This window comes from Musca autumnalis, unplaced genomic scaffold, assembly GCF_047663935.1.
Source record: "Musca autumnalis isolate F117 unplaced genomic scaffold, ASM4766393v1 scaffold_1, whole genome shotgun sequence".
Taxonomy (NCBI): Eukaryota; Metazoa; Arthropoda; class Insecta; order Diptera; family Muscidae; genus Musca; species Musca autumnalis.
Window position 1 is genome coordinate 199705264 of NW_027411644.1, and position 25333 is coordinate 199730596.

At 38.4% G+C, this 25333-nt stretch overlaps 1 protein-coding gene across 2 annotated transcripts in view; it reads right to left on the minus strand.

Annotated features, from left to right (window-relative positions):
- Positions 1-3482: 3482 nt before the first annotated feature.
- Grik (glutamate ionotropic receptor kainate) overlaps positions 3483-25333 on the minus strand; it is an 87843-nt gene continuing 65992 nt past the window's right edge. Inside the window, exons 13-15 of one of the 2 annotated variants that reach the window (XM_073959784.1) lie at positions 21646-21761; positions 21270-21419; positions 3483-3819 (exon numbers count right to left, since the gene is read on the minus strand). In XM_073959784.1, the coding sequence (XP_073815885.1) occupies positions 3625-3819; positions 21270-21419; positions 21646-21761 (461 nt within the window). In that variant the 3' untranslated portion in view covers positions 3483-3624. Of the gene's footprint in view, positions 3820-11427; positions 11575-21269; positions 21420-21645; positions 21762-25333 lie in introns of both variants that reach the window. The other variant, XM_073959785.1, reaches the window with a different exon arrangement.

Here is a 25333-nt window from a genome sequence, read left to right on the forward strand (position 1 = left end):
AAGTGAACTTATCCGAAATTTTATTTGGGAAGTACGCAAAGGAGTGGACAAATATAATCCATATTCAAAACTGATATACATCTGTTAGATATATTAGGGTGTGTAATGTATGGACCACATCGGTCACTCCCTTCAAGACTTATGGTGCGCACAATTTTTCCGAAAATTTTTTAACTTTTGTGGGGGAGGTACCTGACGGAGTGTACCGATATGGCTTATCTTCGAACTTAAGCTAAGTTTAGACAAAATATGACGAAGGTCAAATTTTGGACCAAATCGGCAGATCCGTTCGAGAGTTATCTTGCGCTCCAACCCCTACACACGGTGTTATAGGGTTTTTTGTATTTTCAGGCTATTTTCTCAGAAAGTATGGACTTGCCCCTTTTAAAACTTGTACCGTCGTATGGGAGGAGGTGAATACAAGATGTTACAAAAAAAACCGAAGCTAGTCCTAAACTGAACTTTTCCGAAATTTTGTGTGGGAGGTACCCGAAGGAGTGGACCGATTGAGTCCTTATTGGAACCTCATCTAAGTCTGGTAAAAATTTCACGATATGCAAAGTATGGACCACATCAGTTTCTCCCTTCAAGAGTTATCGTGCGCACAAATTTTCCGAACATTTTTGAACTTTTGTGGGGTAGGTACCGGAAGGAGTGGACCGATATAACCCATCTTCGAACTTAAAGTTAAGTTTGGACAACATATTACGAAAGCCAAATCGCCAAATCGGACCCAATCGGCTCATCCGTTCGAGAGTTATCGTGCACACCAGCCAGCCAGACGGACAGACAGACGGACGGACATTGCTAAATCGACTCGAAATTGTCATCCAAACATACTTGGGGTCTAAAACCATTATTTCGATGAGGCACATTTTGCCCGTATGAAAGTGTATATACCCTCGTTAGCATAAATGCTGAGGGTATAAAATGAGAAAAAATAGCTATATTCTAAGCGTATTTATGAAACAACGGACTATTATTAACGCCTTCGATTCGATCCAAACGAATATTTTGTCCAAACTTAGTTTAAGTTCGAAGATGTCCTATATCGGTCTACTCCGGTACCTACCCCACAAAAGTTCGAAAATGTTTGGAAAATTTGTGCGCACGATAACTCTTGAAGGAAGTAACCGATTTGATCCATACTTTGCACATGCAATTTCTACTAAACTTAGATGAGGTTCCAAAATGGACTCAATCGGTTGACTCCTTCGGGTACCTCCCACACAAAATTTCGGATATGTTCAGATTAGGACCAGTTCTGCAATCGCTTTGATGTTTGTTGCAACAACTTGTATTCATTGCCGCCCATACGACGGTACAAGTTTAATCAGGGGCAAGTTCATACTTCCTGAGAAAATAGCCTGAAAGATGCAAAAGGCCACTATAACACCGGGTGTAGTGGATGGAGCACAAGATAACTCTCGAACGGATCTGGCTATTCGGTCCAAAATTTGGCCTTCGTAATATTTTGTCCAAACATAGTTTAAGTTCGAAGATAAGCCATATCGGTCCACCCCTTCAGGTACCTCCCCCTCAAACGTTCAAAAATGTTCGGAAAAATTGTGCGCACTCTTGAAGGGAGTGACCGATGTAATCCATACTTTGCACATCTTAATATATCTACCAGATATAGATCAGGTACGAATATGGACTATATTTGTCTACTCCTTCTGGTACCTCTCACACAAAATTTCGGATAAGTTCACTTTAAGAGCTGCTCTCGGATCGCTTTGATTTTTGTTAAAGCGATTTGCAATCGCTACCTTCATTACGACGGTAAAAATTGTTTCAGGTGCAATTCCATATTTCTTCGGAAAACAGTTCGGAAGGCGTAAAAAATCCCTATGTCACCATATTTGGTCTTCGTTATATTATATCCAAACTTAGTTTCATGGGGCAATACCGGTCCACAACTTCCGGTACTTCTCCCCAATATTTAAAAAAATATCACTAAAATGCTAAGACGAAATCACTTGAATGGGGCAACCAATTTGGTTGGTAGTTCCTAGTTCCTTGTACCAGTTCCAACACGTATAAGTAACATCATGAAATATAATGTGCAATTTTAAGTATACGCAGTTTGTTCAAAGAAAAAATGTGGCCCATTGGAACTGCGAAGTGAACTAGATAGTTCCATATAGTTCCTTTGGCACAACTCTAGTCCAAACTTTCGATCAATTTTTATATTTTGTCAAAATTTAGTTTAACTTCTAAAATGGTCCATATCGGTCCTCCCTAAGGGTACCTCCCCCACAAAGATTCAACATTTGTGTCTTAGTGCAGTTAATTCCTAATCCACATTTGTGTCTGCAAGTTCAAATGTCCAAAAATGGGCCACAAAATTCTGAAGAGACCTTAAATACATTCGATCTGTCCGTGGGTAAGGGTTTCACTTCCCATTGGCTGAGGGTATATATCTGTCGGGATAGCCGACTGACAATTTTTACTTGTTTTTATTAAAAAATATGCAAAATCCGATGTCTACTTATAAAATATTGAAGACGTAGGTATATACCAACAATTTTCAGGTGGAATGTTTTTAACCCCCAACGAAGACTAAATGCCAAAGCAAATATATAATAATAACAATAATATGGTCCGTTCCTTTACTTTTAAAAATTGTAAAAGTGGCAAAAGTAGCAAAATTTGTGGACTGCTCTCATATCAATTGTATGCTTACATCAAGTAAAGGAACGCTTTTCGGGTAAAAAGTGCTAAAACTTGAACGTAAAGGAACAGAGCTATAGCAAGCAGTAGAAGAAGTGGTGCATTTTGCTGAAAACTTTATTCAATCTACCTCGAAGCTATTCAAACTGTAAGTGGTGTGTGTCTCCACTGCACACAGCAGTACAGACACAACCTACTTCGAAAGTAATAGCATTCGAATTTCGAAAATATGACGTGTTGTTATTTCAAATGTAGATGGCGGTTGCCATATGTTTCTTCTAATTTAAATATGTATACATTACTTAATTTACACTTGAATATAATATTTCAAATGTAGATAGCGCGTGTCATCGTGATTAGGTAAATAGGTACTAGCATAGACTAATGAATTGATAAACTACGGAGTATGTTTGAATTGAGTGTGGTGACCAAGAAACTCAATATAAAATGCAAAAAAAGAAATACAACTTAATAAATATTTTATTCTGACAAAAGACTACATGGGGATAGTTTTTGATGGGAACTATATTTTCAGATATAAATATCCAAGAAAATATTGTCATTTTCCCCAAAAATCATCTTCGAACTTTTTTGAGTTTTCGGGTTTGAGTTACTTGACCGCAGAGAAATTGAGTAATCCTTCGTCTATAAATACATTAGTCCATGCTAGAACTTTTAACAATACATTTAGGCAAGAAACATCTGTATATGCATAAAATCGTGGACGATATGTTTGTAGGACGACATTAACCATAAAAGTGGAGTTTATTAAGAAAGGTGCTGATGAGTTATTTAACATAAACCCAGTATTTGGTAGCATATTTTTACATTTTTATTTTATTCTAAATAAAAAAAAAATAAAATAAAAAAGCATTAAATTTATTTGTTGTTTTTACTCAATATCGTTTGCTTTTTAACAATTTCTTGTAAAATTGTGTATGTGTTTACAATTTACTTAATTGATTTACGTTTATGTAATTGTTGATCGTCGGTTGCCAATGAATTGGCAGACAAAGAGGTTGATGAACGTTTCGAAACAGCCGAAGATTTGGAGCTAGAAGTTTTTGGATATTTAGCTGGTTTTGTATTGCCCGAACATTTCATAACGAAACGTATTTCATCCATTAATTCAGCTTTGAAGGGTACCTTTGACGATGTAAAGGGAAATGAATTAGTTTATAATAAAATCTTTAGTGAAATATTATTAAAAAATATAAAATAAAAATGGCCGCATTACAAATCAAGTACAAGGCTTGAAGCAACTGCATAGCATTGCATAGTGTGGCGTGTGTGTTACTTGGTCGTATTTTTTACATTGAGCGTGTGCGTGTAGTTTGTACGTGAAAGGATAACATGTTTTTATGTGTTTTTCTATATATGGGCTATTACATAAAGGGATTAAGCGAATTATTTACACAAACATAAAATAGGAAATTAGTAAATTGTTAAGATTATTTTTGAGTTACTATCACAATTGTAATCGTGGATTTCCTAAGAAGATTTTTAAAGGATTTAAAGAATGTCTTAAGAAGATTTTTAAAGAGAGATATCTAAAAGATTTTACAACAACCGGTAACCTTTCTATTACAATGGAAAGCAGGTAGTATAGACCTTTTACTACCATGTCTGTACTTCCGTTAGTGTGTAACCTGTACCTGTTCTATAAAGAGTCCGGGCGTCACACTGTTTACCACATGAACTGCAGAAGCGAGCCATGAGTTTAGTGGCAATATTCGGCCTCTAACTACCACAAGATTCTAAGGGTCGTTTTCGACAGCATGCAAACGTCGTCTGATCATATCACAGCTATCAGTGACAGACTGAGATGTAGGAACAAGGTCTTTAAGTCCCAAGCCGGCAGCACTTGGGGTGCAAATAAAAAAATCTTGTTGACCACATAAAACGCTTCAGAACTGCATCAAGGTGCCTCCTATTGTCTTCAGTGGACCGTCTATTTGAGGAGACAATATTCTTCCAGTACAGTCAAAGAATGACATGTTCTCATTGTAGTACCTGCTCTGGTATTACCCTCAGAGCCATCCTAGATCAGCCTATCAATCAGGTTTGAATAGCATTGACACAGATGCAGTCGCATATGTCATAAGCAACTATTGTGTGAACATCTCCATCTATACAGCTAAGGAGAGGCAGCTTCCATGACAAACCAGAGTATTTTTTCCCAACTACGCTCGGGATGGTGCAGCTATCTAAATTCCTACACCGATCACAACATCTGCTCAGCATGCGGCATATGTCCGCATGACACACTGCATCTTTTAAACTGCGTTACCAAACCCTATAAAGTAACACCAGTGCCTTTCATATGCTGTTACAACAACAACCCAGGGTACTTGATTAAACGTTACAAATTAGCTCTATTAATTCAATTAATTAAAAAGTTACAAATAAGGTATGAACATATAGCCTATGCCACTCAACTGGCTGAATTGCTTAATGAAAGGTCTCCTCGTTCGAATAATATATCAGCGCAGTGGCAAAGTATTGCCCACTCCATGCAAATAACGGCAGAATTTATACTTGGATCCCAGAGGTCTCCACCAAGGAACCCATGGTATCACCAGGAGTGTCGACTCTCTCTACAATCTTGTGAAAAGGAGAATCGTTTTTCCGGTATGAAAAAATCCAGTTGTACAGGAGCCAGAATAAAGTCTGTATATCAAACTGATGGCTTTGGTAAAAACGACGTAACATCAGAAGAGGAAAGTGATTATACTATGCCCCGTCTACAAGAAAGGAGATAAGGCTGTGTCCTCAAACTTTAGCGCCATAAGTCTGTTCTCTATTGTATAATATATTTTCTGGGATATTGTGTGAAGGAATAAAGCTATGGTAAATGAAAAAATCGGCTTTATACCAGACAAATCAACATTGACCACATATTTACATTGCGGCAAATTCTTGAAAAGTCCCAAGAGATGCAGATCGACACTTACCATCTTGTTGTATGATTATAAAGCTACCTTCGATAGCCCTGTATGCACAAAGGTATTCCGAGCCATGTCTGAATTTTGTGTTCCCGCAAAGCTCATTCAGTTTTGCAACACGACAGTTCAGTTAAACTGGGAAAGAACAGTTAAGAGTTGTTTAACACATCCATGTGCATCAACATTTTTTCGTAATTTTGTGAATAAAAACCACCCATGCCGACGGTGAGCTTTGAACACACAACGCTAGGATTTGTAGTCGGACACACTAGCTCTGTGCCACCGTACTCATTACTTATTAAGTAAGTAGTAAGTAAGGAAGTAATTAGTTATGTGTAAACCATTATATATGTACTGCCTGATAATGCGGAGTGTAATGAGCACTCATTACACGGTAATGCATGAAGTAATGACATATGCTTACAAAAATTTTGCTGGAAAGAAATGGCACAATATACACAGAAAGCCCCATGTTACTTGCTTATGCCGATGAAATTTTCATCATGGCTCAATCAGTTAAAGAAGTAAGTGATACCTTGAAAAAAGTCGAAAAGGAATCTGCTGAAATGGGTTGGAAATCAGGCCAACTGTGGAAGTTGGTATCTACAATTTTGAGGTAGGTAACAACAACTACAGTATGCTATACTAACACAAACACATATTTGTGCTCATAACTGTGTAAGAGGTGCATGTTTTATTTTAACCTGCAGTTTATAGAGCTACCCGAGAATGTGCTAAGCCGTAAAAGAGCCCTCCCAGCCGAGGAGGTATTACCACACTTTACGAAAAGCGAAATCTTCCAAAGCGTTGGGCCCATACGGAATCTCAATGGTAAATACTCAACCCATGATTCATCTAGTTAAGCCAGTATTGAGTATTTAACAAGTGTCCTCAATCTATTGTTAGCCACCTATATTGTACCGGAAGCCTGGAAAGTTGGCAGGGTGGTCCCGCTACTAAAGCCAGACAATGAGGTGAATCGTACAGGTCGATCTCAATCTTGTCGCCTGCAGTTAGTTGCCCAACATCAGCATGGATTACGTTAAATGCACAGCACTTCAACAGCATTGCATGCCATAACCACACATATCAGTCGAGAACTGAACCAGTGTAGGTCGTGCTACCGAACAATTATTTATGGTGGCTCTTGACTTATCGAATGATTTCGATACCGTCAATCATGCAAAGCTGTTCGAGGATATAGAGAAGACTTCCTCCCAGAAGTGTTTGAAACGTTGGATAATCAACTACATATATGTGTGGACGCCAGTTGTTTTAGAATTTAGAGTTAAGAAGTCTAAAACCCGTAGATATAGTAAAACAGAGAGTTCCCCCAAGGCGGGTATTGCCTCCGAAACTGTTTAACCTCTACCTTTCTGAAATTCTACACCCAGACGGCATAAAGAACGTAATGTATGCGGATGATTGTATAATCTTGGCGTCGAGTCCTATAGCCGTTGATATACATGAAATATGAAAATGTTCGTTCTGAATCCATTGTCACACTGTTGGCTACCTGAACGACTGATATGAGGCTCTCACTGAACATATTAGTAGATAGTGCCCTGATTCCGACCACTTACAACCCAAGATATTTGGTGGACAGCATGTTTAAGTTGTCCGTGCAAGCCACAGCTATTTGGGACAAGATCAGAAGAAGAAACAAGGCTCTCAAGTAGCTGGCTATTTTTAATTAATTTCTCGTTGGAGTCGAGCTTAATGACCGATGATTTTTGCAAGTGAGAAAGGAAAGTCGAAGGTTCGAACCCGTTCGTTTTTTAAATTTACTGAAGTTACATGGGAAACAAGTAAGAAAGGCGTTAAGTTCGGCCGGGCCGAACTTGTTATACCCTCCACCATGAGTTGTATTGAAGTAAAATGGAACAAATAGTTTACTTTCGTTTATGAAGAAGACTAAATACCAAATTTCAGTCACTTCGGTGGATTATTGCGGCCACAACCTTCAAAATACCGAACTTCGGGAGGTACCGTTCTATGGGGGCTATAAAAAACTTCGATCTATACCGACAAATTTCTGGGGGAAAGTTTTTAGACTCAGAGAATACTAAACTTCCGATATTTCGGTAAGATAATGTGGGTAAAACCTTAAAAATACCGAAAATCAAGAGGTACGGGGATATAGAAAGACGTGGACCTGTACTGATAATTCTCTTCTGGAAGATTTTATAACCCCATGGAAGACTAAATAACAAATTTCAGTCATTTCGGTGGGATATTGACGTCACAAACCTCAGAATAACGAAAATCGGGTGGTACCGTTCTATGGGGGCTATATCAAAACGTGGACCGATATAGTCCATTAGCAATACAGAACATCCTAGGAATCATATAAATTTCTATACCAAATTACAAAGCTCTATCTTAAAAATTGCGGGCTGTATCTTGATTTCAACAGACTGACGGACGGACAGACGGACATGGTTATATCGACTTAGAATTTTACCTTGATCAAGAATATATATAATTTATAGGGTCTCCGATGAATAGTTCGATGTGTAACAAACGGAATGACAAATTTAATTATACCCTCCATAATATGAATGGTGGAGGGTATAAAAATTTGTTTCAGCATTTATGCTAACGAGGGTATGTTCGGAAAATTTGTGAGCACCATAACTTTTGAAGGGAGGAACCGATTTAATCCAAACTTTACACATCGTGAAATTTCTACCAGACTTAGATGAGGTTCCAATATGGACTCAATCGGTCCACTCCTTCGGGTACATCCCACACAAAATTTCGGATGAGAATTAGTTCAGATTAGGACCTGCTCTCAATCGCCTTGGTTTTTGTTTCAACAACTTGTATTCACTGCCCCCCTTTCGACGGTACAAGTTTCATCAGGGGCACTCCTTCGGGTACCTATCGCACAAAATTTCGGATAAGTTCACTTGCTTCCGAATCGCATTGATTTTTTGTTGAAGCAACTATAATTCGCTGCCTCGATAACGACGGTAAAAGTTTTTTTCGCGGCCATTGGGAACCTCAAATGTAAAATTTCAGCTGGTTTGGGCAACAAATGCGGCTAAGATCCTTAAAATACCTTAAATCGGGAGGTACCGTTATATAGGGGCTATACCAAAACTTGAACCGATATAGCCCATCTTCGAACTTGATCTTCCGACGGCTAAAAAAATGGTATTCCCCAATTTTCAGCGAAATCGGTCAACAAATGCGACCTGTATGTTGCAAACGGACGGACGGACATGTATAAATCGACTCAGAAAGTGATTCTATGTATATCCCTAGAAGGAACTATGGGTCTATCTCGCTTCCTTTTGTATGTTACATACAAATGCACTAACACATAATACCCCTTACCACATAGTGGTGTAGGGTATTAAAATGACACTAAAATGGTATGCACTATGTCTCCTGAACGCATTAACCAAATTGGTCCAAACTTTCGATCTCTTAACATTTTGTCTAAATTTAGTTAAACTTCTTAAATGGCCCATATCGGCCCTCTCCTTAGGATACCTCCCCCCAAAAAAGTTCAATATTTGTGTCCAAGTGCAGTTTAGGGTCTGTTCGAAACTCCTTTGGAAATGCATACTTCCTGGCAAAAGTTATACGATGACCCACTGAAATGCATAGTGGACGCGATATCTATCGAAAAGATATGACTCCCAAAATAAGATCCACTTCGATAATGCACTACGTCGGTCCATTTCATTAAGTACCTCCTCAGCAATACTTTTGAACTCCATGTTTTTGTCGGCAAGTTCAAATGTCCAAAAAGTGTTGCAATTCACATGGGCTGAGGGTGTATATCTATGTCGGCAAAGCCGACTGATTCTTTTTTACTTGTTTTCCATACCGTTTCACATATTTAATACAGAATTTTTTACACCAATTGACATGTTTTTAAATATATGAGTTTTGTAAAAACCCAAGGAGTATTTTTTTAAGTTTTGAATAAATTTTAAATTTTTTGAAAAAAAAAAATCAAAACCATGGTTTAATAAGAAAGGTTAGCCAAAGCTTTATGTCAATTTAAATTTTTTCATTCGAGTATGCCTAAAACTTCAAAACAATATAAACAAACTGTGTATGTATGTGTGGTGTTTGAATAATATGCCAAACAATTTTAAAAACAATCGAATTCAATGATCTTTAAAATTGTTTTTAAACCATTTGTATGGAAGAAATTGGTGAGATTTGCATTGAAACAGTCGGTTTATCATATTCACAACTCGATTATGTGGAGAAAACTTAACTCTTCATTCATTTTTCGCGTTTTTTATAAAATGCTCAAAAAATGCATTGTAAACAAACCCACTTGTTGCTTTTATTTTGAAGTTTTAGGAATTCAAGCAAAGACGCATAGCAATAAAGACCCGAACAAATGCATTTTCCAAAAACATATGCTAATAGTTCCACATGTTGGTTACAGATGGCTACACAACTCACTGGAATTGATAACAGCAATGCCAATCGTTTTTGATTCTCATTTCTCGCGGCAGAAAACATTAACGTTGTGTTTTGTGGCTGAAATTTATTTCTTTACTTTTTTTATTGTTTACTTAATAAAAAATCAAAAGTGAATGCCGTCAAACTTGAGTTTTAATGTTTTTCTTGTCAATATTCCAATGAATAACAGTTTTCGTTTAACAGAATGTTGCTATGATGTCGTAGCAACAGAGGTTAACCCCCTCTACAGTTAATTTTTCACAATTGACTTTTCCTATCTTATAATATTGACATCTTTGATTCAAGAAAAACAAGGGTTCTATAGATTTTTTTCATTTAAATCTACCTCTTTACTTATACCATGATCAAAACCATGTTCCGATACAAAATATGAAAAAACTCAAAATTTTAACTTAGACCTTAAATTCCCCTGTAACTATTAGACCAAATTTGGTCGTTTTTGATGCATCGGAAAGCTGAAAGTGTTATATGTCGAACAAAAATTATAAAAATATGTTTACCGTTCAAAACTTAAAGAGTTTTGGCCAGGAAAAAAACGATTTAAACTATCGCGCGCAGCATTACGATCTAGTGGACAGGCATCCCACACCCAGGCACGTCAGGGTAGATCTTCATGATCTTTAGAGAGGGGTCCAAAGGTATCAACGAGAACCTCTGAATCAACCAGCCTATAAGGCAGGCTTGAATTTCGCAGTGTGACTGTCGTACTGGGAGATTATCCCTCATCCGTCGCAGCAGAAGAACGCCAACTGGCAAGGCAAACACGAGTGGTTTTAGCTAAGATCCGAACGATGCAGCCGCCTCAATTCATATTGGACCCGAATTGATGGCACGATACCCAGGAAATGCATGTGGATTGGAACACACTGAACGTTTGTTTTCTCTCTGCAAGATTTCTAGGCATCATTATCTGAATCTTTGAAAAATCTACGAAACAAGAAAGGTATTGTACACAATAACCCACATACATATGTTCGCAGTTATATTTTTAGCAAGATTTACAAGTTATAAAATGTGTTATCGATACATGTGGGAATTTTGTGAAATTCTCTATAAAAAATATTCAGTTTTTGGCGGTTTATTTACAGAAAAACATATACAAATTCTTTTTAGGATGAACGTTAGTTTCTTGAAGAAAATTATTGTTAATATTACAGTTTCACAATAGCTGCAAGTTAAAAACGCTGTAAGACGGTTACACACAGAGAAAGTACTGGGCAAAAGTAGAGAAGACATAGGCGAAGACACAAATAACAACAGTACAGAGACAATAGACGCGAGCAGCGATATACAAATACATATGTAAATAAGAACTGCGATAGAGATAAGATATTGTGTCCGTATCAGTTGATACCTTGTATTGGCGCGAGGTCGAATAAATATGGCAAATCCATTCCAAAATCCCAAAGCAAGTGGCGGCAACACAACCGATAAGTAGGACAAAATATATGCCGCCCACATTGGGCATACCCAGTTCTTCTGCACCGTCAGCTTCTTTATCCTGTAAATGGAAATCCAAAACAAAACAAGTGAGCAAAGGCTATAGTCGGGACGGGGCCGACCATGTGATGCCCTACACCACTTCCCCTGTGCATAAGCTTCTCACTGGTAAACATTTACTTTAGGGAACACAATCCGACTACCACCAAGCATATTTTGGCTTTTAATCAAAAACATATGCCTCTTTCTCTCTGGGACCCCCATAAGCAACCAAAATTTTGTGACCATCTGATCAAATATTCGACCTGTAGAATGGAAGAATTGGATGCATTACCGACTATTATGGTATATCCCTTTTTTGACCACCTTCGCCAACCTACTTTACACCAATGTACAGGTAATATTTTCTTCTTCCATTGACAGGCTTCACCGTTGAAATAACCCTACTAGAAATCGATATATTCACAAAGAATAAAATTTTGAATTTGTCTCCACATGAGTTTTTCCCCATTCCGATCCCTAAATACTATCCGACTATCACCAAAATCAATAGGCATCTTCCTCTGTGGGGCCCCCATCAACCCCCAAAAATACGTGACTATCCGATCAAAATTCTAACCTGTAGCGTGATTACAAAAAATGGAAAAATTGGATATATTATATTTTATAATATATTTTGCGATATCTCGGTTGTTTGCCTACTTACGCCAACATACTTGTCGTCAATATAAAGGACATCTTTTCTTCTTCCATTGGCAGGCTTTCCTTTTGGAATACTCCTACTAGAAGCGGAAATATTTGCATAAGAAACAAGTGAGCAAAGGCTATAGTCGGGACGGGGCCGACCATGTGATACCCTACACCACTACCCCTGTGCATAAGCTTTTCACTGGTAAACATTTCTTTTAGGGAATATAAACCGACTACCACCAAAAATAATATGCCTCTTTGTCTCTAGGACCCCCATAAGCAACCAAAATTTCGTGACCATCCTATCAAAATTACGACCTGTAGCTTGATTGCAAAAAAATGGAAGAATTGGATGCATTACCGACTATTGTGGTATCTCCCTTGTTTGACCACCTTCGCCAACCTGTTTTTCACCAATGTAAAGGTAATATTTTCTTCTTCCATTGACAGGCTTTGTCGTTGGAATATCCCTACAAGAAGCCAATATATTCACAAAGAATAAAACTTTAAATTTGTCTCCAAATGAGTTTTTCCCCATTCCGACCCCTAAATATTATCCGGCTATCACCAAAATCAATAGGCTTCTTCCTATGTGGGACCCGCATCAACTTCGTGACGATCCGATTAAAATTGCGACCTGTGGCGTGATTACAAAAAAATCGGAAATCGGATGCATTATCGACTATTGCCATATCTCTGCTATTTGACCACCTATGACAACCTAATTTACATCGTCGTAAAGGTGATATTTTATACTTTCCTTGCCAGATTTTGCTTTTGATATACCTCTTAAAGAAACAGAGATATTCGCTTTGAAATAAAACGTTGAACTTTCTCAAAATAAGTGTTTGCCCATTCCGACCCCTGAATATTATCCGACCATCATTAAAATCAGTAGGCTTCTTCCTCTGTGGGACCCCCATTAACCCCCAAAATTTCGTGACAATCCGATCAAAATTGCGACCTGTAGCGTGATTACAAAAAATCGGAAAATGGGATGCATTATCGGCTATTGCCATATCTTTGCTATTTGACCACCTACGACAACCTGCTTTACACCGTTGTAAAGGTGATATTTTCTACTTTCCTTTCCAGGTTTTGCTTTTGATATACCTCTTAAAGAAACAGAGATATTGGCTTTGAAATAAAATGTTGACTTTTCTCCAAATAAGTGTTTGCCCATTCCGACCCCTGAATATTATCCGACCATCATTAAAATCAGTAGGCTTCTTCCTCTGTGGGACCCCCATTAACCCCTAAACCTTCGTGACGATCCGATCAAAATTGCGACCTGTGGCGTGATTACAAAAAAATCGGAAATCGGATGCATTATCGACTATTGCCATATCTCTGCTATTTGACCACCTATGACAACCTAATTTACATCGCCGTAAAGGTGATATTTTCTACTTTCCTTGCCAGATTTTGCTTTTGATATACCTCTTAAATAAACAGAGATATTGGCTTTGAAATAAAACGTTGACCTTTGTCCAAATAAGTGTTTGCCCATTCCGACCCCTGAATATTATCCGATCATCATAAAAATCAATAGGCTTCTTTCTTTTTGGGACCCCCATTAACCCCCAAAATTTCGTGACAATCCGATCAAAATTGCGACCTGTAGCGTGATTACAAAAAATCGGAAAATGGGATGCATTATCGGCTATTTCCATATCTTTGCTATTTGACCACCTACGACAACCTGCTTTACACCGTTGTAAAGGTGATATTTTCTACTTTCCTTTCCAGGTTTTGCTTTTGATATACCTCTTAAAGAAACAGAGATATTGGCTTTAAAATAAAATGTTGACTTTTCTCCAAATAAGTGTTTGCCCATTCCGACCCCTAAATATTATCCGACCATCACCAAATTCAATATGCTTCTTCATCTGTGAGACCCCCATTAACCTTGAAATTTTCGTGACGATCCGATCAATATTGCGACCTGTAGCGTGATTTCCAAAAAAATAGAAAAATGGGATGTATTACCGACTATTGCTATATCTCCGTTATTTGGTTACCTACGCCGACCTAGTTTGCATCATTGTAAAGACGGGATCTTCAACTTTCATAGTCAGGCTTTGCTTTTGGAAAATGTTCAACCAAAGCTGTGATATTTGTCAATATAATTAAAATCGCAAAAATGAAAATTGGGGTTTTATTTGCTACTATTGCGATATCTTCGTTGTTTGATCACCTACGAGCACCTACTTTACATCATTAGAAAGGTGATATTTTCTGCTTTCATTGCCAGGTTTTGCTTTTGGTATACCCCATATAGAAGCTGAGATATTGGCTTTGGAAAAAAGTTTTGTCTTTTTATCCACCTAAGTTTTTTGCCCTTTCCGACCCCTAAATATTATCCGACCATCACCAAAATCAATAGGCTTCTTCCCCTCCGGGACCCCCATCAACATCCAAAATTTCGTGGCGATCCGATCATAATTGCGGCCTGTAGCGTGATTACAAGGTTTAGATGGACAGACGGACAGACGGACAGACGGACGGACGGACGGACGGACGGACGGACGGACACACATAGCCAGATCGACTCAGCTCGTCGAGACATTCATTTTGATATATATAAGTATGGGTCTACGACCATTATTTCGATGCGTTACAAACTTTTTGGCCAAAACCAACTTATAATACCCTCTCCACATAGTGGTGTAGGGTATAAAAAGGTTTGTTTGGGGGAAGGGATAATATGGTTTGTATTTATGTATGTATATTACAAATGGTAGATGGTAGGAGAAGAAGTAAAGGGTTTTTGCGTATGTGTGTATTTCGCCAACAAATTTGTAAGCCGAAATGTTTTTCTGCCACAAAAAGGACACATTTTGTTTGTTTCGTTTCTTAACGCAAGGGTGATGAAATATTCACCGAAAGTTAAACTGCTCGAGGTAAAGGGTGGTGGATTGGTTGGGTTTTCGGTGTTGATGGGCAACATTGGTGTGATATTGGTAGTAATGGTGCTGTTTTTTTTCTCTGTGTGTTCTGTTGGAAGTGATTTTATGCTTAGGACATTTCATTCAGTTTCTTAGTAAAGGTGTATGTGACCTAAATGGTCAGTTGAACCCAAAGCCACTGTGCGTTCAGCTGTAAAAATAAACCTGGCATGTAGTTTGGTATACACTGGTGTGTGTGTGTAAAAGGTGTATTTGTGTGGCATAATGTTCACCTTTGGTAATTTTATATTTTTAGCGGTTAAGCATTTGAAACAAAAAAGGAAATACAATTTTATAATAAACCTGTGCAAAACACCATGGTCAGGGCTTTAAATAGGATTAAAGATAAAACAGTAGGTGTATAATATGGGCATGATGTATAACCTTCATTAAATTTGCATACATATGGTATATCTGTGTATTATATAAGGCAATATGTGAATAAGAAAAGCGGGAGCAACAATTTGGTATCTTGGCATGGTAGGTTCTACGGGGTTCTACAGGGGGAAGAGTTTTCTTATTTTTCTTCTTAGCGATTCCATGGATTAAAATTGGAGTTCAAAAATGGAATATTCTTTGATTATCAGGTTGAGACAGGAGGAGGGTTCTTGTCGCGAACCAACAAGGTGTACTGAATATTTCAAAGTAGAACTCAGGTGCGGATGTCCTACCTAAAAAGGGTAGGACATATATTTTTAGGTAGGAGATAACACTGAGGTGTTAAGCGAATACGTGCCCATCGGTTTTTCAGGTTTGCAGTCAGGGTAGCAACTGTAATAGAACGGAGCCTAGTTGATGCCTGGGCGCCTCAACGAGTGGTACGCTTAGTTACCAAGTCTTAATCATGGTATTGGAGGGCTGTACCATGACTTTCTAAGTTCCGATAAGGATGTAATAAGATTATGGATTGTAATTGAGAGTTGTATTTCGGGTTGGTCGTATTGCGGAGTCTCGGTGATAAACGTAGGAGGCATGGTCTTTGCATGGTGCAAATAAACCGGCATTAATAATAATCTGCGAGTGTGCAATAGGGGAAAGAAAGGAGGTGTTAGACCTCACTCTTACAAATATGAAGGGTTAGTCTATATCGGACTAGGGGTATCGAAGGAGTACTCTTATTTGGACAACAGACAACCCTTTCATGTCCGTTAAAGATGTAGAAGGCAATTGCTTCATAGCAACCCCAGAAGGACTGGAGAAATTCAACTCTCTAACTTGTTCAAGGCTGTGTGAAGTTCAAGGCAACTTGAAGATCTCACGAGTGTTCCTCGGGATTGTTATGAGAAGTATTTTATATTAACATATCCAGGTAGGGGAACTAAACCAGTTTGGTGAAATAATGATGAATAATATAACAAGGCTAGTAGTACCAAACTTAGTGCTGATTAGTCTTTTCTCATTTCCAATGAAAACACTAGAAAAGTATATTTACTTGAAAATAAGAAAAATCGTCATCTCACCACATAAGGGTGCTCTTGAAGCCACTTTAAAGGGAAGGTGCTTACACCTGGGAAGTTTTTGCGGATTCTGAAACTACAATGTTCATAATAGCAAAAATCAAAAAACAAAAAAATCGCCGGAGCTCTTTTTAAATAAATCGAGATTTATGTTGACAGTTTTAAGGGTTTTTTAGGGTTTCACGATTTTGCTTGAAAACTATCGAAATGGAACTAAAGAAAATGTTGTAGCCAAGAAAATGCTCTACAAGATTGATTAGTATGATATCTTCGTTGTTTTTACCGTTATTGAGATATAGAAGTTCAAATTAGGACAATGGATTGATTGTATCGCCTCCTTATATTAGAATGTTGTGCACAGTGCACCTTAACTAACTTTAAATGAAAACCGCTTACACCTGGGAGTTTTTTGCGGATTCTGAAACAGCAATGTTTATAGATGAGAAAAAATCAAAAACAATCGCTGGATGGATTTTTTAAAAAATCGCGATCAAAGTTCGCATTTCTAGGTTTTTTTTAGGTATTCGCGAAATGGGACAAAAAATATTCTAGCAGTGAAAATTCTGTGCAAGATTGGCTGATTGGTATTTTCTTAGGTGTTACCAAGTTCATGACTGCTTGGAACAAAAAATTTCAAATTACGGGTAGTTTTAACAAAACCCTCAAAATTCAAAAAACTCGGGAGTTACCTTTATTTTGGGGCTATACCAAAACATTGACCTATATAGACTTATATAGACAATTTTTGGTAGAGAATTGTTGTGACCACTTACTTACTTAGCTGGCTCATTACAGAACGTTTGTTCCATAGGCCGAACTAAGAAAAAATCTCCATTTCTCTCTGATTATTGCTTCGCTTTCTGGAATACCGCGCTTTTTCATTTCTTCATCCACTTGTTGGAGCCATCTATTACTTGGCCTGCCAATTCTGTGTGCACACCCAAGCGGCCCGTATTGATACGCCTTTTTAGCGGGTTCTTTTACTACCTCAAAATTATAGGAACCAACTTCAACAGTTGGTCAGAGCTCAATGGACGCATTGCGCGTCGACACCATCAACTTGATCTTCACGCCGTTTACCACCAGACCTACTTTAGCAGATTCTCCTTCGACCTTCATAAAGGCATCAGTTACTTATTTTACTGATTGTCCCATGATGTCTATATCATTAGCATAAGCAAGTAACATGTGGCTATTGGTGTAGATTGTGCCAATTCTTCCAGCAGGATTTTGAAGAGATCTCGCGAAAGGCTGTCTCCTTGCCTGAAACCTCTTTTAGTACAAAACTAAAGATACCAAATTCAGACATGGCTTGGAATACCTTTAAACGTATTGGGCTATCGAAGGCTGCTTTATAATCGACAAAAAGGTGGTAGGTGTCGACCTGCATCTGTTAAGTCTTCTCCAGGATTTGCCGCAGGGTAAATATCTGGTCAATGGTGGACTTGCCAGGTCTAAAGCCGCATTGGTATGGCCCAATTATCTCGTTGACCATAGGCTTATGCCCCTATAGTTAGAGCATACAGTCTTTTCTCCTTTCTTGTAGACGGGGCACAGGATACTCAGGTTCCAATCGTCGGGTACTCGTTCTTCCTGCCAGATGGTGCTAACTAGCTGATGAATACACCTTATCAGCATGTCGCCTCCGGTTTTGAACAGCTCAGCTGGTAAGCCATCGGCTCCTGCTGCCTTATTATTCTTCAGCTGGTTTATTGCTGTCTTTACCCCATCTTGGCTGGGCGGTATACAATCAATACCATCTTCTGGGGTTGGATCTGTGGTATCTTCGCCGTCTTCGCTACTATCGGATATCAGCAGTTTGGCAAAATACTCTTCCCATATCCTGAGCACACTATCTGTACCAAATTACCTTGCTGGTCTCTACAGGAGGAGGTGCCTGTACCAAAGCCATCAGTTTGATGCTTCACTCTTTGGTAGAGTTTTCGGACTTTATTCTGGCTCCGGTACATCTCGATTTTTTCGCACTCCCGCTTTTCCATCTCTCTCTCTCTCTCTCTTTTTCCTGCACTCCTTTTCTCCCGATACCTCTCTCGTACGCTACGCGTTGCTACGGATTTTAAAGCAGCCTTAAATGCCGCATTTTTCTCTTCGGTAGCAGCACGACACTCCTGATCATACCATGGATTCCTTGCCTTGCGGCTGTTTACATGGAATGGGCAATGCTTTACCATTACGCTGATATGTTATCGGGATGAGGAGTGCTTTGATTAAGCAATTGGGCTAGTTGAGTGGAATATGCTGTGGCTATCTGTTGTGATTGCAGCTTACCGATGTCTAACTTTCGTGTTGTGTCTGTTCGTACTTTGTTTGCTACGATTAACCGGGTGCGTACCTTTGCTGCAACAAGGTAGTGGTCCGAGTCTATGTTTGCTCCTCGGAACGAACACATATCCAACACGCTCGATGAATGTCTTCCATATATCACAACGTGATCAATTTGATTTCTTGTTTTCTGATCTGGAGACAGCCAGGTGCCCTTATGGATGTCCAGATGTTTAAATCTGGTGCTGATAACTACCATGTTTGTTGCCGCTGCGAAGTCTATCAGCTTCAAACGATTGTCAGATGTTTCATTGTGGAGACTGCATTTTCCGACTGTTGGGGCAAAGATATTTTCCTTTCCAATTTTGGCATTAAAATCACATGGAATAATTTTAATGTCGTGGGCAGGACAACGGTCATATGTTTCTTCTAAGCGCGCATAACATATATTATTGGTCTGTTCGTCCTTGTCTTCAGTTGGAGCATGAGCGCAAATAAAGCTGATGTTGAAGAATTTTGCTTTTATTCGAATTGTAGCAAGTCTTTCATTCACTGGTGTGATGCCGGAGACCAGGCGTTTTAGCCTCCGACTAACTACAAATTCGCAACCAAACTCATGCTTTGTGTCATGGCAGCTATAATACAGTGCGTCACCTTTAGGTGTTGTTGTGACGCCTTTCCCAATCCATCGTATTTCCTGTATGCCAGTAGTGTCGGCCTTGTACTTTTCAAGTGCCAATGCGTAAACTGCACCTTCTCTGTAAAGAGTGTGAACATTCGCAGATCATGGTCCTTAAAACGTTTGCGGGTCGACTTTAGAGGAATTTGTTTTTCTTTTCTTTTGTTTTTTCATAGTAGGCTGCTTTTTTTTCTAGGTGAGGGTTACTAACCCGGCGCCCAAACCCAATTTTTTAAGGTTCTTATGGATGTTAATGGCAGCTAACCCAGGTGTCACCACAGGGAGGTCAGTGTCCACTTGAGATGAGAGAGGGACCAAGATAAATCATGGACTTTGCACGATTTTACGTGGTCTATAATAATACAATGATATGAGTAACTCCTGCTTTGGTAATATTTACGGAATTTATCATAGTGAAATTGTGTGTAGAATTTTTCATCTTTTGACACTTTTCCTCTAGAACCAATTTTCATATTACTTTCATGTATCAACTCGAAAAAGAAGGACAAAAATTGCATAAAAAATTGGGAAATATTTGCATGTTTTGTCAGCAAAATTGATACTGTTATTTTTATGACATATTATGTAAATAGACATTACATTTCTTTGGTGACTCATACTGAAATTTGACGAAAAATATTTCTGTCTTTGGCGTCATCTCTCTAAAACTATGTTTGAAGTCCGACTTTAACCCTAAACGTGTTTTTAATTTTTAGAGATTTCTGGCGATTAGATAGAATTTACAGATTTGGTGTATTTTGAGACCTATAGTAAAATTTTATGACGAACAATTTTGTAGAATATTTGCATTTGATATGATCACATTTTAAAGGTGTTTTTGAAAGATTTTCAAAAAAAGGACCAAAAAGACCCCTTTGATGAACCGCATGAGGGTTAAAATTGTTAACAAAAATATTGCCCACATTCTCATCTGTTAAGTTGCCAAAAACACTATATACCTGAACTGCAAGGATTCCATAATATCTTAACTCGAATATTTCGAAAAAAACTGGAAGCGGGCGGAACTTGCCCCGCCTACTTTGGTTACTTTGCTCTATTTTCATAATCAGATTTCCTTGTCATTTTTTGTTGTTGTCGCACAATGTAATTATTTGCTAGATGATTGTAGTGTAAAGGATTTCGCAAAGTATTTCCAACCGTAACCGTTATCTGTAAATATATAGTATAAGTAGTGGTATAGAGTATTAGATTAATTGGAGCTATTGTTGAGGCTATAACCAAAAATTATGTTCAACTACCCTTCTGTAATAAACTTTATATCCACTCAGCACGCGGTATAAGGTATACTCGTTGAAAGTCTCTTGAAACCTTGCCAAATCCCTAAAATTATAGGTACACGTGTATGTACTTACAAACATTATATCGTTTGTTAATTTTATGTTTAAATTTAGCTTAACTTGTCCATACAAGCTTTTTGCAGAGAAATGTTGGTGGACATTTATTTACATAAGTGCAAGTGGTGTGGTCAACATAGCAAACAGGACTGAATTTATAAAATACAAAAGGTATAAATAATAAAATCAACAAATGTGCTTTAGGCTAAAGACAATAAAAAATAAGCCAGGTGTTATAGTAATAAAGGACAACAATCAACAACAACAACTGTCCCCTTTGACAAAAATTTTTGGGAACAATGGGCGGCAGAAGCATAAAAAATAACCTTTCGCACGAACACTACCTTATTTTCATCACAACGCTGTTTCACACCAATTAACATTTCCAAAAAGGAGACGAACATGCCAAATACGCAGCCCACAATTGTCACCAAGAAAACACCACCCAAATTGCTAAATTCCAAGGCCACAGCGCCACTTTCCGATGTTCCAGCCTTAGATTTAAAAATTTGGTTATTGTTTTTCATTCAGAATGAAAGAATTACGCTTTAAATTTTTAGCAAAACATATTATCGATGCAAAAATGGAAATCAAACAGAAACTTTTCTGTTTTTTTAATTCCTGTTAAAAGTTTAGAAACGAAGAAGAAAAGAAGAGAAGACACACACAAAAACAGAGACAGCAAAGAGCTTAATTAACAAAAAGAAACCCGAAACTTACCGCACAAGCACCACCGCCACGTTTCTCTTGCCACCATTTGGTTTTCATTTTGGCCAATACGCCCTGTTCTTGCAACTCCAATACCGCTTGACTGAGTATATTGCGATAGGGCCAATCTAAGGGATGATAAATTAAAGAAGAAGTACAAGCAAAGAGCAAAGGTCATTAATACTGTTCTTGTTGCTTAAGTGGTTTTAAAGGATTAGTGTTTAATTAATGAACTGTTATCCCCACAGTTTTGGTTGAATTGAAACAAAGAAAATGCAGATTAAAATTATTGGAATGCGAAACATACAATACGAATTCATTGTTACGTAATATGTTTTTTTTTTGTAACAAATTATTGTAATTAGCAACTTCATACTGATTAGACTTTTAACCCGTTATTATACCCTAAACAATGATTGAGCTAGAACGCTTTATTTTTACAGCCGAATGTCGTTTTTCCATAGACAAGTTCGAAGGTAGGCTATATATGTCCAGGTATTGGTATAGCCCCCATATACCTTCCGATTTTAGGGATTCTGAGGACTTTAACTACACTTTTTACTGAACTATCCGTAATTTGACATTTGAGATTACCTGCAGTCACGAAACTTCTCCATCAAAAATTTTAAACATAGGTGCATGTTTTGCTATAGCCCCCATAGAGCAGTCCCTCGCGCTTTTCGGTATTTTGAAGGTTTCAGCTACATTTTTTGACTGAACTCCCCGTGATTTGACATTTGAAATTCCCTGCTGTCGCAAAACTTCTACACCAAGAATTGTCAACCTAGGTCCATGTTCTGGTATAGCCCCCATATAACGGTAACTGCCGATTTTCGGTATTTTTAGGGGTTAGGCTACATTTTTAGACTGAACCACCTACACGTAATTTCTTATTTGAGGTTCCCTGCAATCACGAATCTTTTTCACCAAAAATTGTCAACATAGGTCCATGTTTAGGTAGGGCGTTCATATGGGTTTCTCTGCAGCCACGAAACTTCCCCACAAAAAATTACCAACGTATTTCCATATTCCGGTATAGCCCCCATATAACTGTACCTCCCGATTTCCGATATTTTTAAGAGATTAGCTACATTTTTGGACCGTTCTGCCTACACACAACTTTTCCCCCTAAAAATTTTCAACATTTGATGTAGCTCCCATCTAAAAATACCGCCCGATTGAAGACATTTTTATACCCTACACCACTATGTGGGGAGGGTATTATAAGTTGGTTTTGGCCAAAAAGTTTGTAACGCATCGAAATAATGGTCGTAGACCCATACTTGTATATACCAAAATGAATGTCTCGACGAGATGAGTCGATCTGGCTATGTGTGTCCGTCCGTCCGTCAGTCCGTCCGTCCGTCCGTCCGTCTGTCCGTCGGTCCATCTAAACCTTGTAATCACGCTACAGGTCGCAATTTTGATCGGATCGTCACGAAATTTTGGATGTTGATGGGGGTCCCGGAGGGGAAGAAGCCTATTGATTTTGGTGATGGTCGGCTTATGTTTAGGGGTCGGAAAGGGCAAAAAACTTAGGTGGATAAAAAGACAATGTTTTTTTCCAAAGCGAATATCTCAGCTTCTATATGGGGTATACCAAAAGCAAAACCTGACAATGAAAGCAGAGAATATCACCTTTCGAATGATGTATGTAGGTGCTCGTAGGTGATCAAACAACGAAGATATCACAATAGTCGCAAATAAAACCCAAATTTTCATTTTTGCGATTTTAATTATATTGACGAATATCACAGCTTTGGTTGAAAATTTTCCAAAAGCAAAGCCTGACTATGAAAGTAGAAGATCCCGTCTTTACAACGATGCAAACTAGGTCGGCGTAGGTAACCAAATAACGGAGATATCGCAATAGTCGGTAATACATCCCATTTGTCTATTTTTTTTTTGGAAATCACGCTACAGGTCGCAATTTTGATCAGATCGTCACGAAAATTTGAGGGTTAATGGGGGTCTCACAGATGAAGAAGCCTATTGATTTTGGTGATGGTCGGATTATATTTAGGGGTCGGAATGGGCAAATACTTATTTGGAGAAAAGTCAACATTTTATTTCAAAGCCCATATCTCTGCTTCTTTAAGAGGAATATCAAAAGCAAAACCTGGCCAGGAAAGTAGAAAATATCACCTTTACAATGATGTGAAGTAGGTTGTCGTAGGTGGTCAAATAGCAGAGATGTGGCAATAGTAGATAATGTATCCCATTTTCCGATTTTTTTGTAATCACGCTACAGGTCGCAATTTTGATCGGATCGTCACGAAATTTTGGGGGTTAATGGGGGTCCCAAAGGGAAAGAAGACTATTGATTCTGATGATGGTCGGATAATATTCAGGGGTCGGAATGGGCAAACACTTATTTGGAGAAAGGTCAACGTTTTATTTCAAAGCCAATATCTCTGTTTCTTTAAGAGGTATATCAAAAGCAAAACCTGGCAAGGAAAGAAAAAAATATCACCTTTATAGCGATGTAAATTAGGTTGTCGTAGGTGGTCAAATAGCAGAGATATGGCAATAGTCGATAATGCATCCCATTTTCCGATTATTTTGTAATCACGCCACAGGATGCAATTTTGATCGGATCGTCACGAAATTTTAGGGGTTAATGGGGGTCCCACAGAGGAAGAAGCCTACTGATTTTAATGATGGTCGGATAATATTTAGGGGTCGGAATGGACAAAAACTCATTTGGAGACAAATTCAAAGTTTTATTCTTTGTGAATATATTGGCTTTTAGTAGGGGTATTCCAACGGCAAAACCTGTCAATGGAAGAAGAAAATATTACCTTTACATTGGCGTAAAGCAGGTTGGCGAAGGTGGTCAAACAAGGGAGATACCACAATAGTCGGTAATGCATCCAATTCTTCCATTTTTTGCAATCAAGCTACAGGTCGTAATTTTGATCGGATGGTCACGAAAGTTTGGTTGCTTATGGGGGTCCCAGAGAGAAAGAGGCAAATTGTTTTTTGTGGTAGTCGGATTATATTCCCTAAAAGAAGTGTTTACCAGTGAAAACCATATGTACAGGGGTAGTGGTGTAGGGTACCACATGGTCGGCCCCGTCTCGACTATAGCCTTTGCTCACTTGTTATATATATATTATTTACATTTTAGTTCATAATATTTTATGGTGGAGGTGTAAGAATTCGACCCGATTGAACGTAAAAATTATTAATTGTTGTTGTTGTAGCAACGCAAAACTGCTCGTGTATTTATTCAGTTATCTGGTTCTGGTTTTTCTGTTTTCAGATTCAAAAATGCTGCAACCTGGATTGGCTGAGTCCATAAAGAAACAGGAGACAGGTTACTGGACCAGAGCAGGCTGTGCGACCGCCATACCAACACACATCGAGTGTCCTCAATCTATCGTTAGCCACCCACATTGTACCAGAAGCCTGGAAAGTTGCCAGGGTGGTCCCGATACTAAAGCCTGACAAGGATGCTAAAATAGGTGAATCGTACTGGACCTATTGAAGGTCTTCAATGCCGTCAAATACGCCAAGCTGTTCGAGGATATAGAGAAGACTTACCTCCAGGCGTGTTTGAAACGTTGGATAATCAACCAGTCGTTTGTACAATTCAGAAATAAGAAGTCAAGAACCCATAGAGTAAACCAAGGAGTTTCCCAAGGCGGGATGATATCTCCGGAACTGTTTAATTTCTAACAATCCACATGCAGGGTAT